The following is a 17,739-nucleotide window of genomic DNA, read 5'->3' on the forward strand; positions in this document are numbered from 1 at the left end:
TTGATGAGGATTAAATTGCTACTAAGTGCTGAAGCCTAGTTTTGAAACCTGACTGGTTGGCATCAAATTAATTGCTCTTAATGGCTGCACTATATTGCTTCTCAGTATCTATTATTTTAAAAATAGCAGTTATCTTCTTAATTGCATTTCCAACTGGTCTATCTTGTCCTTAAACACCTTCAGTAAATGCAAATCTTTATACATTTCAGAATGCAAATTGAAATTCTTATTTGTGTTGTTATATTGTTATCTCTTAATATGTGCCTAAGGAAAACCTCTAATTTTATCCAGTTTGTTCATTTTTCTTCCAGCCAATTTTTATCGTAAATCTTATTAAAAAAAAATTTTTTTTTGAAATACTTTCAAATTTATGGGAGAATAGCAAAAATAATACAAACCCCATACAGAGAATTCCAACACATCCCTACTCACACATACAGATATGCATAATTACAAATTTTAACATTGCCACATTTGTCCTGTCGTTCTTTCTATCCATCTATCAATCCGTCTCTATCTACCTGTCAGTCATTTGCTGAATTCTTGAGTATAGGTTGTATACATCATGCTCCATCAACACTTAAGACAGCTGTGTTCCTTTCCTAAGGCCTGAGATACTCATTTATATAACCACCTTAAGTGCAGTTATCCAGTAAATTTAGCATTGATAGAAAGCTTAGTCTATTCCAGTTTTTTCATATGTCTCAATAATGTCCTTCTGGGCCTCTTCTACTTCCCGATTAGATCCTGTCTAGGATCATGTATTGAATTTAATTGCCACCATCTCTTTATTCTTTGTTTTAAATTGTGGGAACATTTATTTAACATAGCCTTTCTCATCTTAGCCACTTCCAAGCTTACCCCCATTCAGTGGGATTAATCGCATTCACAGTGTTACAGTACCCTCACCACCTTCCATTTTTAAAGTCTCCCTTTTCCCCAGAGAGAAACTCTATACTTATTTTGCATTAACTTCCCATTCTCCCCATTCCTCACCTCTGGCAACCTGTACCCTAATTTCTGTCTCTGTGAGCTTGCATATTCTCCAATATTTTATTTATGGTTACCATGGGGCTTAAACTTAATATCCTAAACCTGTAGCAATCTTGTGTGCTTTGATACCAACTTAACTTCAGTAGTATGTACAAACTATGGTCCTATATATCTTCCTCTGCTCACGTTTAGTAGTTCTTATCACACTTACATGTTTATACATTATGAGTTCAACACCACTGATAATTTGCCTTTTAGATCCAGTAGGAAGTAACAAATGGAGTTACAAACCAAAGATACAGTGGTACTGGCATTTGTATTTACTATGTTGTTACTCTTACTGGAGACCCATGTTTCTTCATTTGGCCATTATTCAGTTAACTGAAAAATTTCAACTTTATTAACTATTTTTCAAAATCCTTTTCTCAAATGAACAGTTTAAAATTATAGACAAATGTAAACATTTATTTAAAATGAGCATTTATTTTCAATGTATACACCATTCTTTCATAGTAAATGAACTGTCAGCTCTCATGGAAGATGGACGTTCTCAAGTTCTCCTAGCAAAAGTTTATAGTAAAATGGAAAGACCTGGTGATGCAGTTACGTCATTACAAAAGGTAAATGCACTTGTTTGTGAACATGCTTGTGGAGTGGGAGATGGGCAAGAAGAGAATATGCCTCATGTAAGAGGAAAAGTGTCTCTTTGTCTCAACAGTCACAGAAAACATGCCAAATAGAAATGATAATGAGATGCCTATGGATTATACAGTTTAAATATCTTATTGCTAATTATTGTAGACATGAAGCAAGTTTTAATCCTATTCTGCAGAAGCAGAAACTTGGGTTAGTAATTTGTATGAGGTCACATGATTAAAGACATAGTCCAAATTTGATCTCATATCTTTCTTCCTCCATTTATTGAGATCTTTTCTTATTTCTCTTAAGATTTTGTGGCTTCAAAATAGAAGTCTTGCATACATTTCACTAGATTTATTCGTAAGTGATTGATGTTTGGTCATGATTTTTCAATTCCTAGTTTGCAAATAATTTTTTTCATAAATGACTTAAATTTTATTGAATGTGATTTCTGAATTTATTAGATGTTCATGTGATTTTCTCCTTTTGTAGTAAATTTAATTTTCAAACATTAAACCACCCTTATATTCCTAGAATAAATGTCAGTTGATTGTGGCTTTTTAAAAAAGGTATTGTTAAATTAGATTCACTAATATTTTGTTCAGGATTTGTACATCTGTGTTCATGAGGCAGATTGTGCTGTAAGACTGATGCTATTTCTTTAATGTTTTGTCCAATTCACTATTAAAACTATTATGTCCTCATGGGTTCTTAGGCGGAAGGTTTTTATTAATGGATTTAACATCTTTAATAAATTTCACTGAGCATTTTAAAATTTCTTATGTCAGTTTGGATAATTGTATTTTTCAGATTTGTTCTTGCCATTAAATTGCCCAATTTATTAACAGATTTATTCATCATATCTTACTGTATTTTGAATGCCTGCAAGTTCTGTAAAAGTGTCATGGGTAGATATTTTTGGGGAAAAAAAGATTGTTGCTGGCATACATTTTCTTTGGCTGTGTAAGAACAAACCAGGAAAACAGGGAACAATTGTAACTCAAATGGCTGAGTGCCTGCTTCCCATGTATGAGGATTCGATTCCCAGTACCTCCTAAAAGAAAAAACAAAAACAAAACAACTCAAAAAAACTAATATCACCTGGGGAATGCTAGCTTTTACTCAGGTCACCATGATGTGACACTAACTGTGGTTACTTGACTTCTTATCTGTGGATCCTCAAAACCTTGATTTGGTCATTGACACAGTTGATTGAATTCATCATAGCAAAGCTCTGCAGAAACCATAGTGATTTATAATGTAACAGTGAGAAAAATAACCACTGAAACATCGAATTCTCATTGTCCTGATGCACATTCTCTCTCTAAAAGCTTACTACATGTGAAATCAAATGTTTTAAAAGGTTACTGTGTAAACATGGCGTCAAGAATAATAGCATTTATATGACTCAGATACCTTTCTTCCTATTACATCATTCCAAAGAAACAATAGGATATACTTCACCCCTAGACATTTCTTGCATTGATGCTTATAGTCTTTAATATCTTTCCATTTCTACATTTCTATACTTCCAGAAAACTATTACCACCAGTTCTCCTTATGAATAGATCATTTCTTCTTGAGATGTTAATCCTGCCATATTTTCAGAGCTTATAGGACTAGTAGGTATGCCATCTCATTAAAGTACTTTTCCCTATCTCTGTTTCAGTTCATTTTGTGTGTTCATTGCGTAACTTGGATGACAATCTTACTTCCCGAGTTCCTTGGAAGCACATTGATGTCCCCCAGTAGGATCTAATTTGCTTTGCAGTTGTCTAGTTTCCAGATGTAAAAGTAAAATGACATTTGTTTACCTTTTAAATACTTTATATTTCTGAAAAGACTTCTGTTGTTTGTTTGTTTTTTTTATCATTCTTATTCATTCTCTGTATGCGAGTCCCTGTAATATGTTAGAAACAATAGGTCTCTGTGGTAAGGGCATGTATTACTGTCCTCATCTTTCTAAATGAAGCAACCCATGAAGAGTATGTACCTACAATCTCACAGCTAGTTAGTTGAAGAGCTTATTGTACTATTTTAGTTTGCTAAGACTGCTGATGCAAAATATCAGAAATGTGTTGGCTTTTATAATGGGGATTTATTAGGGTAAAAGCTCACAGTTCTGAAGCTGCAAAAATGTCCAAATCAAGGCATCATCAGAGATGTTTTCTCATGGACACCTGTAACATGGTGAGGCAAACTGGTAGCCAATCTGGGAGAAGGTCCTTGCCTTCCCCTCCAGGCTCACCTTCTCCTCTAGCTCTGCTATAGGCAATCAGACATATGACTCGTCTCTTTCTGGCTTCCTCTCTTCAGCTTTGGCTGTTCTGCCTTCTCTCCTAGCTCAGCTGTGGGCAGTGAAGCACATGGCAGGGCTTGTCTCTTCAGCTGTAGCTACTCTGTGAGCCTGGCCTCTGGGGGGATGGGAGGCCCTTCTTCTGTACACTGTGCTTCGCTGATTCCTGCCTTAGATCTTTCTCTCAGGCTTTTGGGGTTTCCTTCTGCCTCTCTCCCAGCTTAGCTGATCCTAGAGTTCTCTTTCACATGGCAAGATGAAAACAGCAGCAGTCTTTCTCTGTGTGTGTGTTTCTACTTTCAGTTCTCTGCTTATATAAGCCTCTCCAGCAAGAGGGCAGAAACCCAACCTGGGTCATGCCTCACCGATGTTGTCCAATTGAAGGTCCTAAAACAATCCAATCAAGTGATCTAATCAAAAGGTCCCTTAGCTGAATCTAATGCAACCAAATGCATACCCACAAGAATGGATTATTCAAAGAACATGATCTTTTCTGGGATTCACAAAACTTCAAACTGTCACATGTACCTTCCACTAGCTGACAAAAAGCACTTCACCACTAACCCTGTATGCTTTCCATGATACCACACTATTTACTTTTTGAACTGATTTTCATGCTACCCAGAATTCTCTATTCTACAAATAATTTATTAAATGTTTGATTTTGAATTTTTACTAATAATGGTTAATATAGAATGATTTTGCCTTTCAGTGGCAATGTCCAAAAAATGTTTGTCTTCTAGTTGTGAATGAATTGGCTTCGGTTATTTGACATCTGTAACACCCTACAATTTCATTAAAATGTAATCCTCAACTTTGAGAAAGTGGACCAATATTTAGTAACCCATTGGTGTGTTTTATCCCTGCTTTCTGAATCACATAATGGAGAATTGCATCTAATCCTACATGATGAATAGCTACAAGGGAAGTGCAGTCTTGATAAACTTAGACTTTTTAAACTTTTGGAGGTGAATTTGGCTTATTTTCACCACTTTATGGGTATCATTAGTCCCAGCAACCTTGGTTGCAGAAGCCCAAGGGGTATACTCATGAGCAGATATATCAAACAGCACTAAAACCAAAGAGCAACCAACATACTATGACTAAAATCTTATAACTTTCAAGTGTATATGTTATTGCACAAGGATTACCCGTCTTTGATAATATGTCAAGAGCGATAAGATTCTTACCAGCTCTAATGTTCTATGTTTTGTGATCTCTAAAAACACAAATCTTAAGGTACAGTTCAAACAGAAACTTATAAGTGGAATCAAAGTTTTCGACATTTTTAATTCTCTTGTTCATCAATCATTTACTGAGTTTAAATACCCACATTATTACGTAATTTAGGAGTGCCATTATAGTGTTTTGCATAGTTGCTAAACATTTTAGAAAGTGGCAAGACTGGTAGATTAGGAAAGCCCCAAGTCTTACCAATTCTACTTTTCTAAAAATTTCAGACTTCTGAAATAACTACATTTCTTCATCCTCTCTTCCGTCTTTTAGCTCTATCCATCGTTTTTTGCCCAGACTGTTATATTAGCCTTCTAACTGATCCCCACCCTCCTCCAATCTTATTCCACTCCAGCCGATACTTCACAACAGTACTATGGTGATCTTTCTAAATGGCAAACTTCATCCTGTCCCTCTATTGTAATGTACATGTTGTACTAGCTCTACTTTGCACAGGCTTGCCTGTTGTAAATTCTCTGTGTCTTTCCAGCCATATAATTCCTCTGCTTCTTGGATCAAGCAGTAGTATCACATACCTTCTTAATTTTACATGTAATTCCTAATGCCCACACCCCATCCCATCCTCTCACTCCTTTCTATCTCCCAACGTACCAGGGTAACCATAACTCATTCTTCAGTCTTACCTGACTTCTGAGAGTTGGTTAGGTCCCCTACTGTGTACTCCCATGGCAATCAGTATTTCCCAGCCATAAAACTATCATAATTTGCTACAGTTATTCATTATTTGTCTTCTCTGCCAGGCCTGTGTTTGTCACCCCAGCAAATGTTTGCCCTATAATAGATTATATTAATTTTTTAAGCTATGTAACAAAAGACCACAGATTTAGTGATATAAGACGATACACACATTTATCATCCCATGAATTCTGTGGGTCCGAAGTCTAGGGAGGGATTAGCTGGGTCCACTGCAAGGTAGTAATTAAGGTGTCAGCCAGGACTGGGTTCTAATATGGAGATTTTAGATTTTAGATTTTAGATTTAAATTTTAGATTTTAGAAAGAAAACACTTGTAAACTCACACAGGTTATTAGCGGACCTCGCTTTCTTGAGGCTGTAAGACTGAGGGCCCCAGCTTCTTGGTTGCTGGGACTGGAGGTCACCCTCAATTCCTAGAGGATCCTTATTTCCTTGCTTTGGTTTGTAGGCATGCTGACATAGCCTTTTAGTTATCCAAAGCCATCAAAGGAGAAAAAGTCCAGAGCGAGTCTCCTAGCGAGACCCAGTCTTAGACTATACTGTAAAGTAATCACAGGGTTAATGTCCCATCACGTTTTCCATCTTCTGTTGCTTATAAGCAATCCACAGTTCCTGCTGCACACCAAAGGGGAGAGGAGCAGATTATGCAAGTAGGTGAACACCAAGAGGTGGGGATCATGGAAGCCATCTTAAAGTCTGTCCACCAGAAGAGGTGCTCAAAATTTTTGTTAAAAATCTGAGATAAAATCATAGATTTTTGTAACTCTTTAATTGAAGGAATAAATATAGGAAAATCACTATCTTTTTGGTGAGAATAAAATCTAAATAAATCAGAAATAAAAAGACCTTTATGCCATAAAACAACAACAACTTTAAGATCTTTTGATCCATTTTTATTCTTACCATTGTGCAAACATAATTTTACATAGTTGTAATCAATATATACAAGTTATATTTACTTTTTTTTTGTTATATTTACTTTTGCTTCTTTTAGTTAACATTCATTTGTCTAGGTTTTTCTAACATGTCTGTATAGTTCCATATTCATAAAAATTAGTGTGATATTGTGATTTAATTGGGATATTTTATTTTGAGGTGGTCTTTGATAAGAAATACATACAATAAAGCTACTCATATAGAAAGGGGAAATTTAAAAGTCTATAAAATTTAATGTTTGTTATACCTATACTTCATTCTATCCAAGGATTTGAGGAAACTTAAAAAAGTATATATAATAATATAGAAAGGGGAAGGAAATCAGGGCCAATATAGTCACTGTAATGGATAATTAAATTTAGCCCCTGTTTCTCTGGAAACCAAGGTAAACACCCATGTTTTAATATAATTCTTATTGGATAAAGAGAGTCATAGCCATTCTTCAAAGAAATTTTATTCCTAACTGAATTCTATGTGAAAGTGTTCTTCAGTGATCATTTTATATACTCTTAACAGAAATTAAGCCTTCTTTTATAAAATGTCCTTAATAGAAAATGCAAAATGCTTTTTCTCAAAATTTTCCGTCTTTAACCTTTAAGAAAATGACAAAGCATCACATGAAAATCTAACTCATAAATAGGTTTCTCTAGAGAACTAAGCTGATTATTTCTAGAGATTTACTTTTTACCGGGATAAAACAGAATACTTAGAGAATGAATTACATATCTTTTAGACCTACCTAGGGTGACCATATAATCTGTCATCCAAACCAGAACACTTTTAAGAGGGAAAGTGGACAGTATTAATGATTAGACTGAGACAACAGGTATATATACAAGTATTGTCTTGGCCAAAGCAAGACATTTGATCACCCTATTTAGGACCACTGTTTCAGAAGTTTTTGACTGTGAACTCTACGCATGTATGTGTTTGTTACCATGCATGCTGTTATATATATATCCCATAATGCACAAATGTACACAAATAGCTGTACTTGTACACACACATTTATGTAAAAAAAACTTCATGAAACATTATTTACCTTTATCATATGCTATGTACACTGATATTTTTTAGTCCTTTCACTTTCATTTCCAATTGAGTACTTATTCTGACCACCACTACCCCAAACTATTATCATGACATATGGTTTTAAAAACACTGCTTTAGACCATCTTCCTCAAAGTGCCATTGCCAACCAGCATTTTGGCAACAATCCCCAGAAGGGTGCCCTGTATTGTAGTATAATACATGGTACATGGTAGGCATTTGCTGTTTGTTAAATGAATGCATGAGTGAACTCTATTCAAAGTTAAATTTTAACTTTAAAAATTTTAACATTTAAAATCTCTGTATTCAAGTTAAATCTTTACTTCAAAGTTAAGTTTTATTATGAAGACCTAAAGCGTAGGAGTTCTGTGTCACTTATTAAAGGGAGATTCTGGATTCCCGAAACCAGATATGTGGGTGGAAACACTGATATTCTTCCAAATTAGCACCCTGCTCTGCATTCTCACCCTAAGGAAAGCCCCCACCTCCTTATACAGTGTCTCTGCATAGGACCATACATTTGTATATAAATACACTATTAGCTTGATTAGCCATTTTCTGTTACTAGACATTTGGGTTGCTACCACGTTTTTTGTTTGGTTGCTATTATTTATTTGTTTTTACAATTATAAATAATATAGATTGTTTTTTCTTTACCTTAGACAATATGTTTGTTTCGTTTATTTCTTCCAAGTTATTTCCTTAATACTTTCTTAAGAGTGAACAACTAAGTTTAAGAGCCTGCTTAGTTTTACAGTGTTAGTATGTGAACCCTAGAAATATTAGGCTAATTCATATACCTTCAGTAGTCTGTGAATGCACTTATTCCTTGAAATGTACTAATATTGTATTTAGTAACTTTTATGTACTTATTTTATTAACTTAATGAACATTTTTTATTTTAATGCATTTCATTATAACATCTAAACATTTTCTGCTATTTATTTCATGGTTGTATTTCATATTTAATGAGCTTCCTGTACATGTCCTTTTAACAGTGGAAAAAGTCTCAGTAATTTTATACTACTTTTGTTGGGAAGATATGTGGATACTGGCTCCTTTGCAAACAGATGCATGTTTGAAATCTCAAGAAGACATTCTCTTTGGATCAGGCTATATTAGATTAAGGGCCAATAATGCTTAAATAAATCATTAAATTTATACTATGTGTGAGTTATCGAGATTGTTTAATTTCTTTTTTTTTCTTATTCCTTTTTATCCTTATTTTTTCTAGGCTCGAGAATTACAAGCTCGAGTACTAAAACGTGTTCAGATGGAACAACCAGATGCCGTCCCTGCACAGAAACACTTAGCAGCTGAAATTTGTGCAGAGATTGCAAAACATTCAGTTACTCAGCGAGACTATGAAAAAGCAATTATGTTTTATAAAGAAGCTCTTGTTCATTGTGAAACAGATAATAAGGTCAGTACCTTTATAAAATTTTAAGCACCTTTTATGCCAGATGTCATCTAATTTCTGCAAAAGTAAAATTCTTACCAGCTTATCATAAAGGAGATTTGAAAAGAAATTGAACAAAAATAAAAATTAAAGCAATTAATACTGTTTCTTAAAATACTTGCATGAAGGACATGATATATCCTGCCATAACCCACTGAATGGACTGGGAGAGAGTGTAAGCTACAATGTAAACTATAGTCCATGCTGTGTAGCAGTGTTAAAAAATGTATTCATCAAATGAAATGAATGTGCCACACTGATGAAAGAGGTTTTTAATGTGGGAGGAGTGGGGCAGGGCGGGGGGAGGGGCAGTGGGGTATATGGGAACCTCTTATTTTTTTTTTAATTACCCATTAATTTTTTTTTAAATTTATTCTCCACCAACCCTCCCTCCCCCGCCACAGCTTGCTTGCTTTCTGCTCTCTGTGTCCATTTGCTGTGGGTTCTTTCTGTGTTTTTGCTTGTCTCCCTTTGTTGGTTCATCTTGCTGCAGCTCTCTGCAGCGCATAGGCCTGCAGCTCTCCATGGCGCGCAGGCCAGCCTGCCTTCACAAGGAGGTCCCAGGATGCGAACCCAGGGCCTCCCATATGGTAGACAGGAGTCCAACTGATTGAGCCACAGCCACTTCCTGGAACCTCTTATATTTTTTAATGTAACATTTGTGTGATCTATGTTATATGCTGGCTCAAAGAACCAAAATGTCATTATTCTCTCAGATCTTCTTGAAAGCGGATGAATTTTTAAAAATAATCTAATAAGTGGATAGATACTTAAATAAGTGATATTGAAGGAACAGAATAAAAGACACCCATATCTTAGAACTTCAAGTTTAATTGATCAAGCATTTTAAAATTAATATACCTCTTTTAGATATAGGTCAAAGATAATCTTTAGTCAAGCACAACAAACAGGTACCTCTTCCAGTGGTGGCCAGAAAAGTTGGAATCCTAGTTTTAAATTTGCTTCAGGCCTTTTATTTTATAATGAAACAAAAGTACAAAGAGGTATCAATGACTCAGCCCCGTGATAAAGCTGGGACTAGAATCCAGTCTCCTGATTTTATGACCAGTGTTTTCTTTGCAGTGCCTTGTATCTCTTCACTTTTCTAGCTAGTCACCACCTATTTATCTTTTTTTTTTCAATATGAGAAAATAGAGATGGGTATATATACTTTTCCTGCCTATTTTGCTTGACATTTTTAGCTCAATAACTTTTAGTCAGCTAAAGTTTAATCTGTTTCCAGACGTGTACCTGATTCACTTTTTATTCCAAATGGTTTCTGTCTAATCTTGCCTTTTACTCTCCAGATAATGCTGGAGCTGGCACGATTATACCTGGCACAGGATGATCCTGAAGCCTGCCTGTGGCACTGCACGCTCCTTCTCCAGAATGACCAGGACAACGAAGCTGCTGCCATGGTGAGTCCCAGAGACTTCAGGGCTGTGTATGCAGTTTTCTTTCATAGTCCACGTGGACATTTCAAACGTTACATGGCACAACTCAGACTAGACAGAGAGGCCTGGCTCGTGTTGGCTTGTGGAAAAAATAACATTTCTAACTTTATTAGCACATTTTACCAGTAAAGACCAAGAATCGTTAGCATTTTATTTATAAGAATGAAACAAACTCAGCTCAAGCGTTTACTTGCCCTTTTGGGTCTCATTGATTTTTCTTTATGCCTTAAGGGATGCTTGGTCAGGTGGAGTTCATGGGGGTAAAGCTGTAATTTGCTAATGAGTAACTTTTAAGTACTTACTCAGACATGCTGGACCATATTAAGAGTTTCAGTGGGAATCTAGGCGGTACAGACAAACTTTCATGGGTCATTCTAAGACAGCATGTTTTTAATTAATTGTGTTCTAGCTTTTCATTCTCATTTTTACTTGGGTTGACGTATTTGTTAGCTTTTTAAACATCTACATGCATGACATTTTATGAGATGCATTAAAGGTTATTATCCTAGCTAAAAAGAATTATAAGCAGTCTCACTGTTAATAGGAAAGTCCCAGTAGGCCTTGCTTATTTTAAATTCCTTTGAAATTTTTAGGACTTAAGAGTGTTGTTTTTTCGGGTTTTTTTTTTAATCTTCTCATTGTCATTTCAGTCAAGTCCAGTAAGGCATCTTTTCTAGAATAACACAGTATGCAATTCACTTCAAATTCTCATTTTTAAAATAACCATTTGAAACCTATTTTTTGCTAAAAATACAGTTTCATGAGCAGTGCTGTTTCATATCTTTATCTTCCATTACAGTGATCTTAGAGTTAATCTTCCCAAGGTGTACTTGAACTTGCAGTGGTTCCTGGATATAAAACTTTGCCCATCTCACATTTTTCATATGTACGTTCATAGTGCTCAATCCTGATAAAAATTTGCTTTAAAGAACACATGGCAATATATTTAGAACCAACTTTTACCTTTATAGATGATGGCTGATCTCATGTTCAGAAAGCAGGACTATGAACAAGCAGTGTTTCATTTACAACAGCTTTTAGAACGCAAACCAGGTAACTGTTCTGATTATATTTATTCTAATGTAATCAAGTGCCTTTCTCCTCTTTTTGGTTATTATACTCCTTGGAAAAGCCCTCAGCCTGGGTGGCTCCAACACTCTGCTTATTCCACATCTACACTTGAGCTGCTGAAATGGCCCTAAGGAAAACGCCATGCTATTTACTAGTCTTACCTTAAATTATGACCACAAACCTCAGGCAGGTTTTCAGGAGCTTCTTGGCAATCCTAGGTTTCTCTTAGGAACTCTCATTCAGGCTACTTTTTACACTTTCTCCTCTCTCATTAAACCTCCATCACCCTTTCTTCTTTCCTTATTCTCCACTAAAAACCTTGCCTCTTACTTTACTGAGATAGTATAAGCAACCTCCTCTCTAGTCTTTGTCTTCTGAAGGACTCATCTGCAACCAGCTTCTCCCTGTGTCTACTGTATACCATATCTGCAAAATGACTTAAATCCTGCAGTTATTCTCTGCATATTTCCCTGCTTTAAATAAAATCAGTCAATGAAAAACGAACTCTTAATTCTCCATCCCTTTCTAGATACTCCTTCATTCCTCTGTTCTCCTTTACAGAAATTTCTACTTCAGATATGCGCTATACCCCTGCACTCCCGAGAAGCTGCTTCTGCAATATAACTGGTGTCCTCCATATTGCCAAATCCAACGTTTAATTCTCAGTCCTCTGCTTATGTGACCTGTCATCATTATTTGACACAGTTTCCACCCCTCCATCATGAAAGACTTTCTTCACTTGGCTTCTGTGATGCAGACTCAACTGGTTTTTCTTCTCCCCAGTTGGCCAGTGTTTCTGTCTCCTTTGCTGGATCTGTCTCCCCTTTATGACCTGTAAATATTGAAACACTCCAAGCCTCAGTTTCCACACTTCTTTTCTTTTTATATATTTATGTATATAAATAGTTATATGTCATCCAAGACTAGGACTTTATATCCCACATATATGCTGATGTCTCCCAAATGTAGGCCTCCAGTCCTGACATACACACCATTGCCTGCTTGCATTCTAGTCAGATGTCTAGGGGATCTCAAACTGAACATGTCCAAAATAAAATGTGTCCTGCCAAATCTGCTCCTCTGTTCTTCATCTCAGTAAAGTGTGTCCCATTCACTCACATATTCAGACCCAAAGTCTATCTTGTCTTTTTCTCATAGACCACATCCAGTTCATCAGCAAATCCCAGAATCCCACTGCTTTTTGCCATCTCCAGTGCTACTTACCACTGTAGCCTAAGCCATCATCTTTCATCTAGATTATTATAACACCTTCATAATTCAGAGATATCTGTTTCCATTTCTTGCCTCCTAATAGTTTAGAAATCTTTTCAACTGAAAGTAGCAGAGACCCCCCAGAATCCTAGCGGCTTAGAAAATTAGGACTTCTATTTTTTCTTATGTGAAAGAAATCCAAAGGTGGACTATCCAGGGAATGACACAGTGATTGCACTGAAGTCCTTTTTCACTTTGCTCCATAATCATTGCCCAGCTTCTACTCTCAATATCACCTCATGGTCCAAGATGACCACTGAAGCTCTGGCACTGAATCTATATTCCAGGAGATTGAAGGTGAAGGTGAAAGTAGAGGTGAGCTAAAGTGCATACCTTCCAGGTGAAGCACTTCTTTTTCTTTTTTTTTTCTAATTAAAAAAAACCTTCCTAGAAGCTCTTCTGTGGCTGCAGATGTGGATGGGAAATATCTTTTAACTGAACACAATGCCACCTAGAATAAAATTAAATTTGTAATAGTAAAGAAGAAAGGGAAAACATATTAGGTGGCCAACAACCCAAACAGGTTACTGCCTTGTGAGCTTTAATTTTTTTGTTCTCTCTTCCTAGACTATATTCCTCCCATCTGGTCATATGCTGAATACTTTCTTTTATTCAGGTCTCTGCTCCACTGCTTTCCTGACCTTCCTATGTAAAATAATTCCTCATTGTTCTCCACACTTTTACCCTGTATTTTAGGGTTGTTAATGTTTTGTTTTGTTTTCTTTGGGAGGAGAGGTAGTATAACCCTTATTAAACAAAACTCTAATAGAACTCAAGCATCAAGTGGTCAGGGACTTCATTTATCTATTGCTGTGTGCCCAGGACCTGGAGCAGTATCTGGACTAGTTGATGCTCAGTAAATACTGGGTGGGAAGAAGGATGGGAGACAAAAGGAGAGAAGGAGAGGAAAGGGGAAAGAGGAGGGAAGGAAGGAGGTTTTCATTCAAACTTCAGATGAATGTTTGTCACTTATGTGTCACTAAAATGGTTTTGAAGTTGCAGGGGGACCACAAGAGCTATGTTTCAGTTTTTCTAAATCTTAATGCCTTCATCTCAGAATGATGCCACAGGCAGTCAGACCTGCCTCTTTAAGGCAGTGTGGACACAGGTAGCTTTACTTCTAGAAGGGCAGCTCAAAGGACTCTCTGATATTCACTAATGTTATTAATAAAAAGTATGTTTGAATTTTAGAGAATAGCACTTTCCACTTATAAAATACTCCAGTAGAGATTGAAAGGAAGCAATCCATCTGTTTTTAGTAGTAATATCAGCGTTTCAATTTCTCTTTATTTTTATTGCCTTTTTAGATTTTCTCCCACCTTTGGACTGCCTCAGGCCATTTCATTGTTACTTTACCTAGTCTCTTCCAATTTATAGTCACTCATTATTTAAAAGAATGCTCTTAATTACTTTATTATCTTATGGCTTCTGTTCACTCTTGAGTCCAAAATGTGGATCCATCTCCCCACCCCACCTTGCCCAAACTTACTTTTATATTTTTCAGACCTAACTGATTTTTTTCTGCAATTTCTACCTTGAGTTCTAGACTCTGTTTTGTTCTTTCCCCTTTCTCTGAGCTCCCATTTAAAGGTGATACATGTCATATTTTCCCTCGTTCCATCTCAAACCACTCCTGTTTCACAGCTTTTCCTTCTGAGTAAATAATCCAACCTTGTTTCTTTAAAATAACAGACTCTTCCCTTGTGAATAAGCTCTTGGCAGTGATATTGCCTTCACACATTATACGTTAATAAGATTTGAAAAAACTCTGGTCAATTTTGTCTCATCCAGATTTCTGTGACTTGGCGCTAGCATTATTTTCAAATAAATATTAATAAAATTGACTTAGTAGACTACTTCAGATTGCTTGTTTATAAAATAAAATAAAATAAATTCATTTATGTAAGAGCCTCTACTCCAGCAATACCAAATTACTTATAGCACCTTCCAGTCTTCATGTTTCCCTTTTCCTTTAGCTTATAATGCATTTTCCTATCCTTCTCCTTTCGCCCAGTCTTTGCCAACACATCTTCCAAAATAACCCCTCCCTCCAAAAATCCCTGCTACCCCACTGCCACTACCTACATTATAAGCTACCTTATGTGATCGTTGGTAGGATGACCGAGTGTCCAGATTTTCCCAAGAATTCAGGATTCCCTGTAATATGGGACTTCCTAAAGGATTTCCTAGGAGAAGGTTTCAGGGCTAAGAGAGAAGGTCCCAGACAAACTGGCATGAGTTGATCAACCTAATTCTGGATCATTTCATGCGTAACTCTTTGTCACTTAAAGTATTTTGCTGAAAATGACAAAATACTGTACATATTTACCTTTTCCAGTAGACTGCAAACTTCTCACAAATTTTATTCATCTCATGTCCTGGGCATCAGACACAATTCCAGGCACATAGATGGCACAAAATAGGTATTTATTGGTTTGCCGGATCAATGGGTGATTGTGAAATATAATACCAAGTTCATTTAAAAATGCAAAATTTCAAGTAAACTTTTATCATCTGTGTGATATTTTATGTATTTAATCTTGTGTTTTATGCTTTATCCCAAATAGGACTTTACAGACTTATCCACTGATCTGTTTTGTCAGAATTATTCCAAAACATAAGAATCTATACTCATATACTCTATATTCATTCTCAGTAGCATATATTAGACTTCAGATTAAGATTCTGTTTTATTTCAGAGATGCACTGTCCAATTTAACTTAACCCAGCTAATTTCAAAATTCCCTACAGATTTAATGACTATTCTCTTGACAGATTATACACTTCCTCTCTCAAAATGTCTGAATCACCTTCAGTTATTTCCTTTCACCTCCTATGTAACAGTATTAGTCAGCCATGGGGTGCTGATGCTAAATACCAGAAATCAGTTGGTTTTTATAAAGGGTATTTATTTGGGATAAGAGCCCACAGATACCAGGCTATAAGGCATAGGTTACTTCCCTCACCAAAGTCTATTTTCACGTTTTGGAGCAAGATAGCTGCAAAGGTTCAGGCTTCTGGGTTCCTATATTCCCAGGCCTCATTTCTCTCCAGCTCAGCTCCTCTGTTTTCTCCACAAGGACAGCTCTAGACTATCAGGCGACTGGGTCTTTCTCTCTCTCCCTGGGACTCAATTCTCTCTGGGCTTAGCTGCTCTGCTCCTCTGTGTGCTACTTCCTGGGCTCCAGCTCAAAACTCCCAATTCTGTCTTTTGCCCATGCCTTTTATCTGTGGTTCTCACCCACCAAGGGGTGGGGACTCATTGCCCTACGACATGGCCCAGTCAAAGCCCTAATCGTAATTTAATTAAGTAAAAGTGAAACATCAGACAGACCAGTTTACAAACTTAATCCAGTATCTATTATTGGAATTGATGAACTATATGAAACTGCGACAGTGATGAACTGGTTCACAAGTCCTGTCAACTTTATCTGCTGAATAACTTATTGTTACATCCATTCCGTCTTCTCCTAGCCTAATGCTTTAAGTAAGACTCTTAATCTTACCTGGAGTAGTACAGTTTCTTGGCTAATCTACTGGCCTCTAGGTTCTTGCTGCTCTCAGCCATCATAGAACTATCATATTAATTCTAAAAATCAATAAAGAGGACAGCAGATTTAGTTCAAGTGGTTGAGTACCTGCTTCCCATGTACGAAGTCCTGGGTTCAATCCACGATATCTCCTAAAACAAACGAAAAAACCAGCTCTCATTGCGGAGCGGATATAGACCAGGGGTTGCGTACCTCCGCCCCATATACAAGGCCCTGGGTTCAATCCCTGGTACTTCCTTTAAAAAAAAATCAATAAGGATAGTGCATCAATTGAGTTACTCTCTAGCTGATGAGAGTATGAGTGATTTTTGTTTTGTTCTCTTTTTTACTCTTTTTCTTGCATTTTTCCAAATTTTCTGCAATATACAGGCATTACCTTTACGATCCTGAAGGTGTTTTATTAAATTAATCTCAAACATCAGTCAGTATATCAGTGATGAGGAAGACCTGGATAGAGTTGGGAAGAAACAGCTTTCAAGGAACCTGCCAGGGATTTTATACCTGAGACCAAAGAACTGAATTAATCTGTTTTTCTTAGAAGATGGTAAAATAGGATTAAAATACTAGGACTGATATTTAGGATTATACTATGATAAGCTAGTTTGTGGCTTGTTGCATAATATGCATATGGAAGAAAAGTTGGAGTAAAATTTCTAATTGCCCTCCCTAAACATTATTGTCAGACTGTGCTGTTCTCTCCTCCTCCTAATCAACAGTAAATGGGAGCGGGATCTCAGAGGTAGACAGTGATTTGTCATGTGCAACCCAATCAATCCTTCCTGAATTTTGAAGTTAGGGAGTCAGGCTTACTGAAGCAGAGATTACTTCTAGATTTTTGTCCCAGGAGTGATTGAAAAATAAGTTACAACAAACATATGTTTTTATAGATTTGCCTATTGAGACCTTCTTCCTGCTGATTAGCCCAGCCAAACACATCATTTGACAGATCATCCAGTTGGCCATACAGTCTCTTTAGGAGCTTGTAGCCCCTATGACTCCTTTGCTTATACTTAAATTGTACATCACTTGAAATAAATTATAGTTTAATAATGTAGGATTATAACCATC

At 36.3% G+C, this 17,739-nt stretch overlaps 1 protein-coding gene across 3 annotated transcripts in view; it reads left to right on the forward strand.

Moving 5' to 3' along the window:
- Positions 1-17,739, forward strand: part of TTC21B (tetratricopeptide repeat domain 21B) — a 97,508-nt gene that overhangs the window by 61,806 nt on the left and 17,963 nt on the right. For all 3 annotated transcript variants that reach the window (XM_071216334.1, XM_058300708.2, XM_071216333.1), the window contains 4 exons: positions 1,507-1,613; positions 9,099-9,287; positions 10,631-10,741; positions 11,749-11,830. In XM_071216334.1, the coding sequence (XP_071072435.1) occupies positions 1,507-1,613; positions 9,099-9,287; positions 10,631-10,741; positions 11,749-11,830 (489 nt within the window). The remainder of the gene's footprint in view (positions 1-1,506; positions 1,614-9,098; positions 9,288-10,630; positions 10,742-11,748; positions 11,831-17,739) is intronic.

This window comes from Dasypus novemcinctus, chromosome 7 (assembly GCF_030445035.2).
Source record: "Dasypus novemcinctus isolate mDasNov1 chromosome 7, mDasNov1.1.hap2, whole genome shotgun sequence".
In the NCBI taxonomy this organism is placed as follows: Eukaryota; Metazoa; Chordata; class Mammalia; order Cingulata; family Dasypodidae; genus Dasypus; species Dasypus novemcinctus.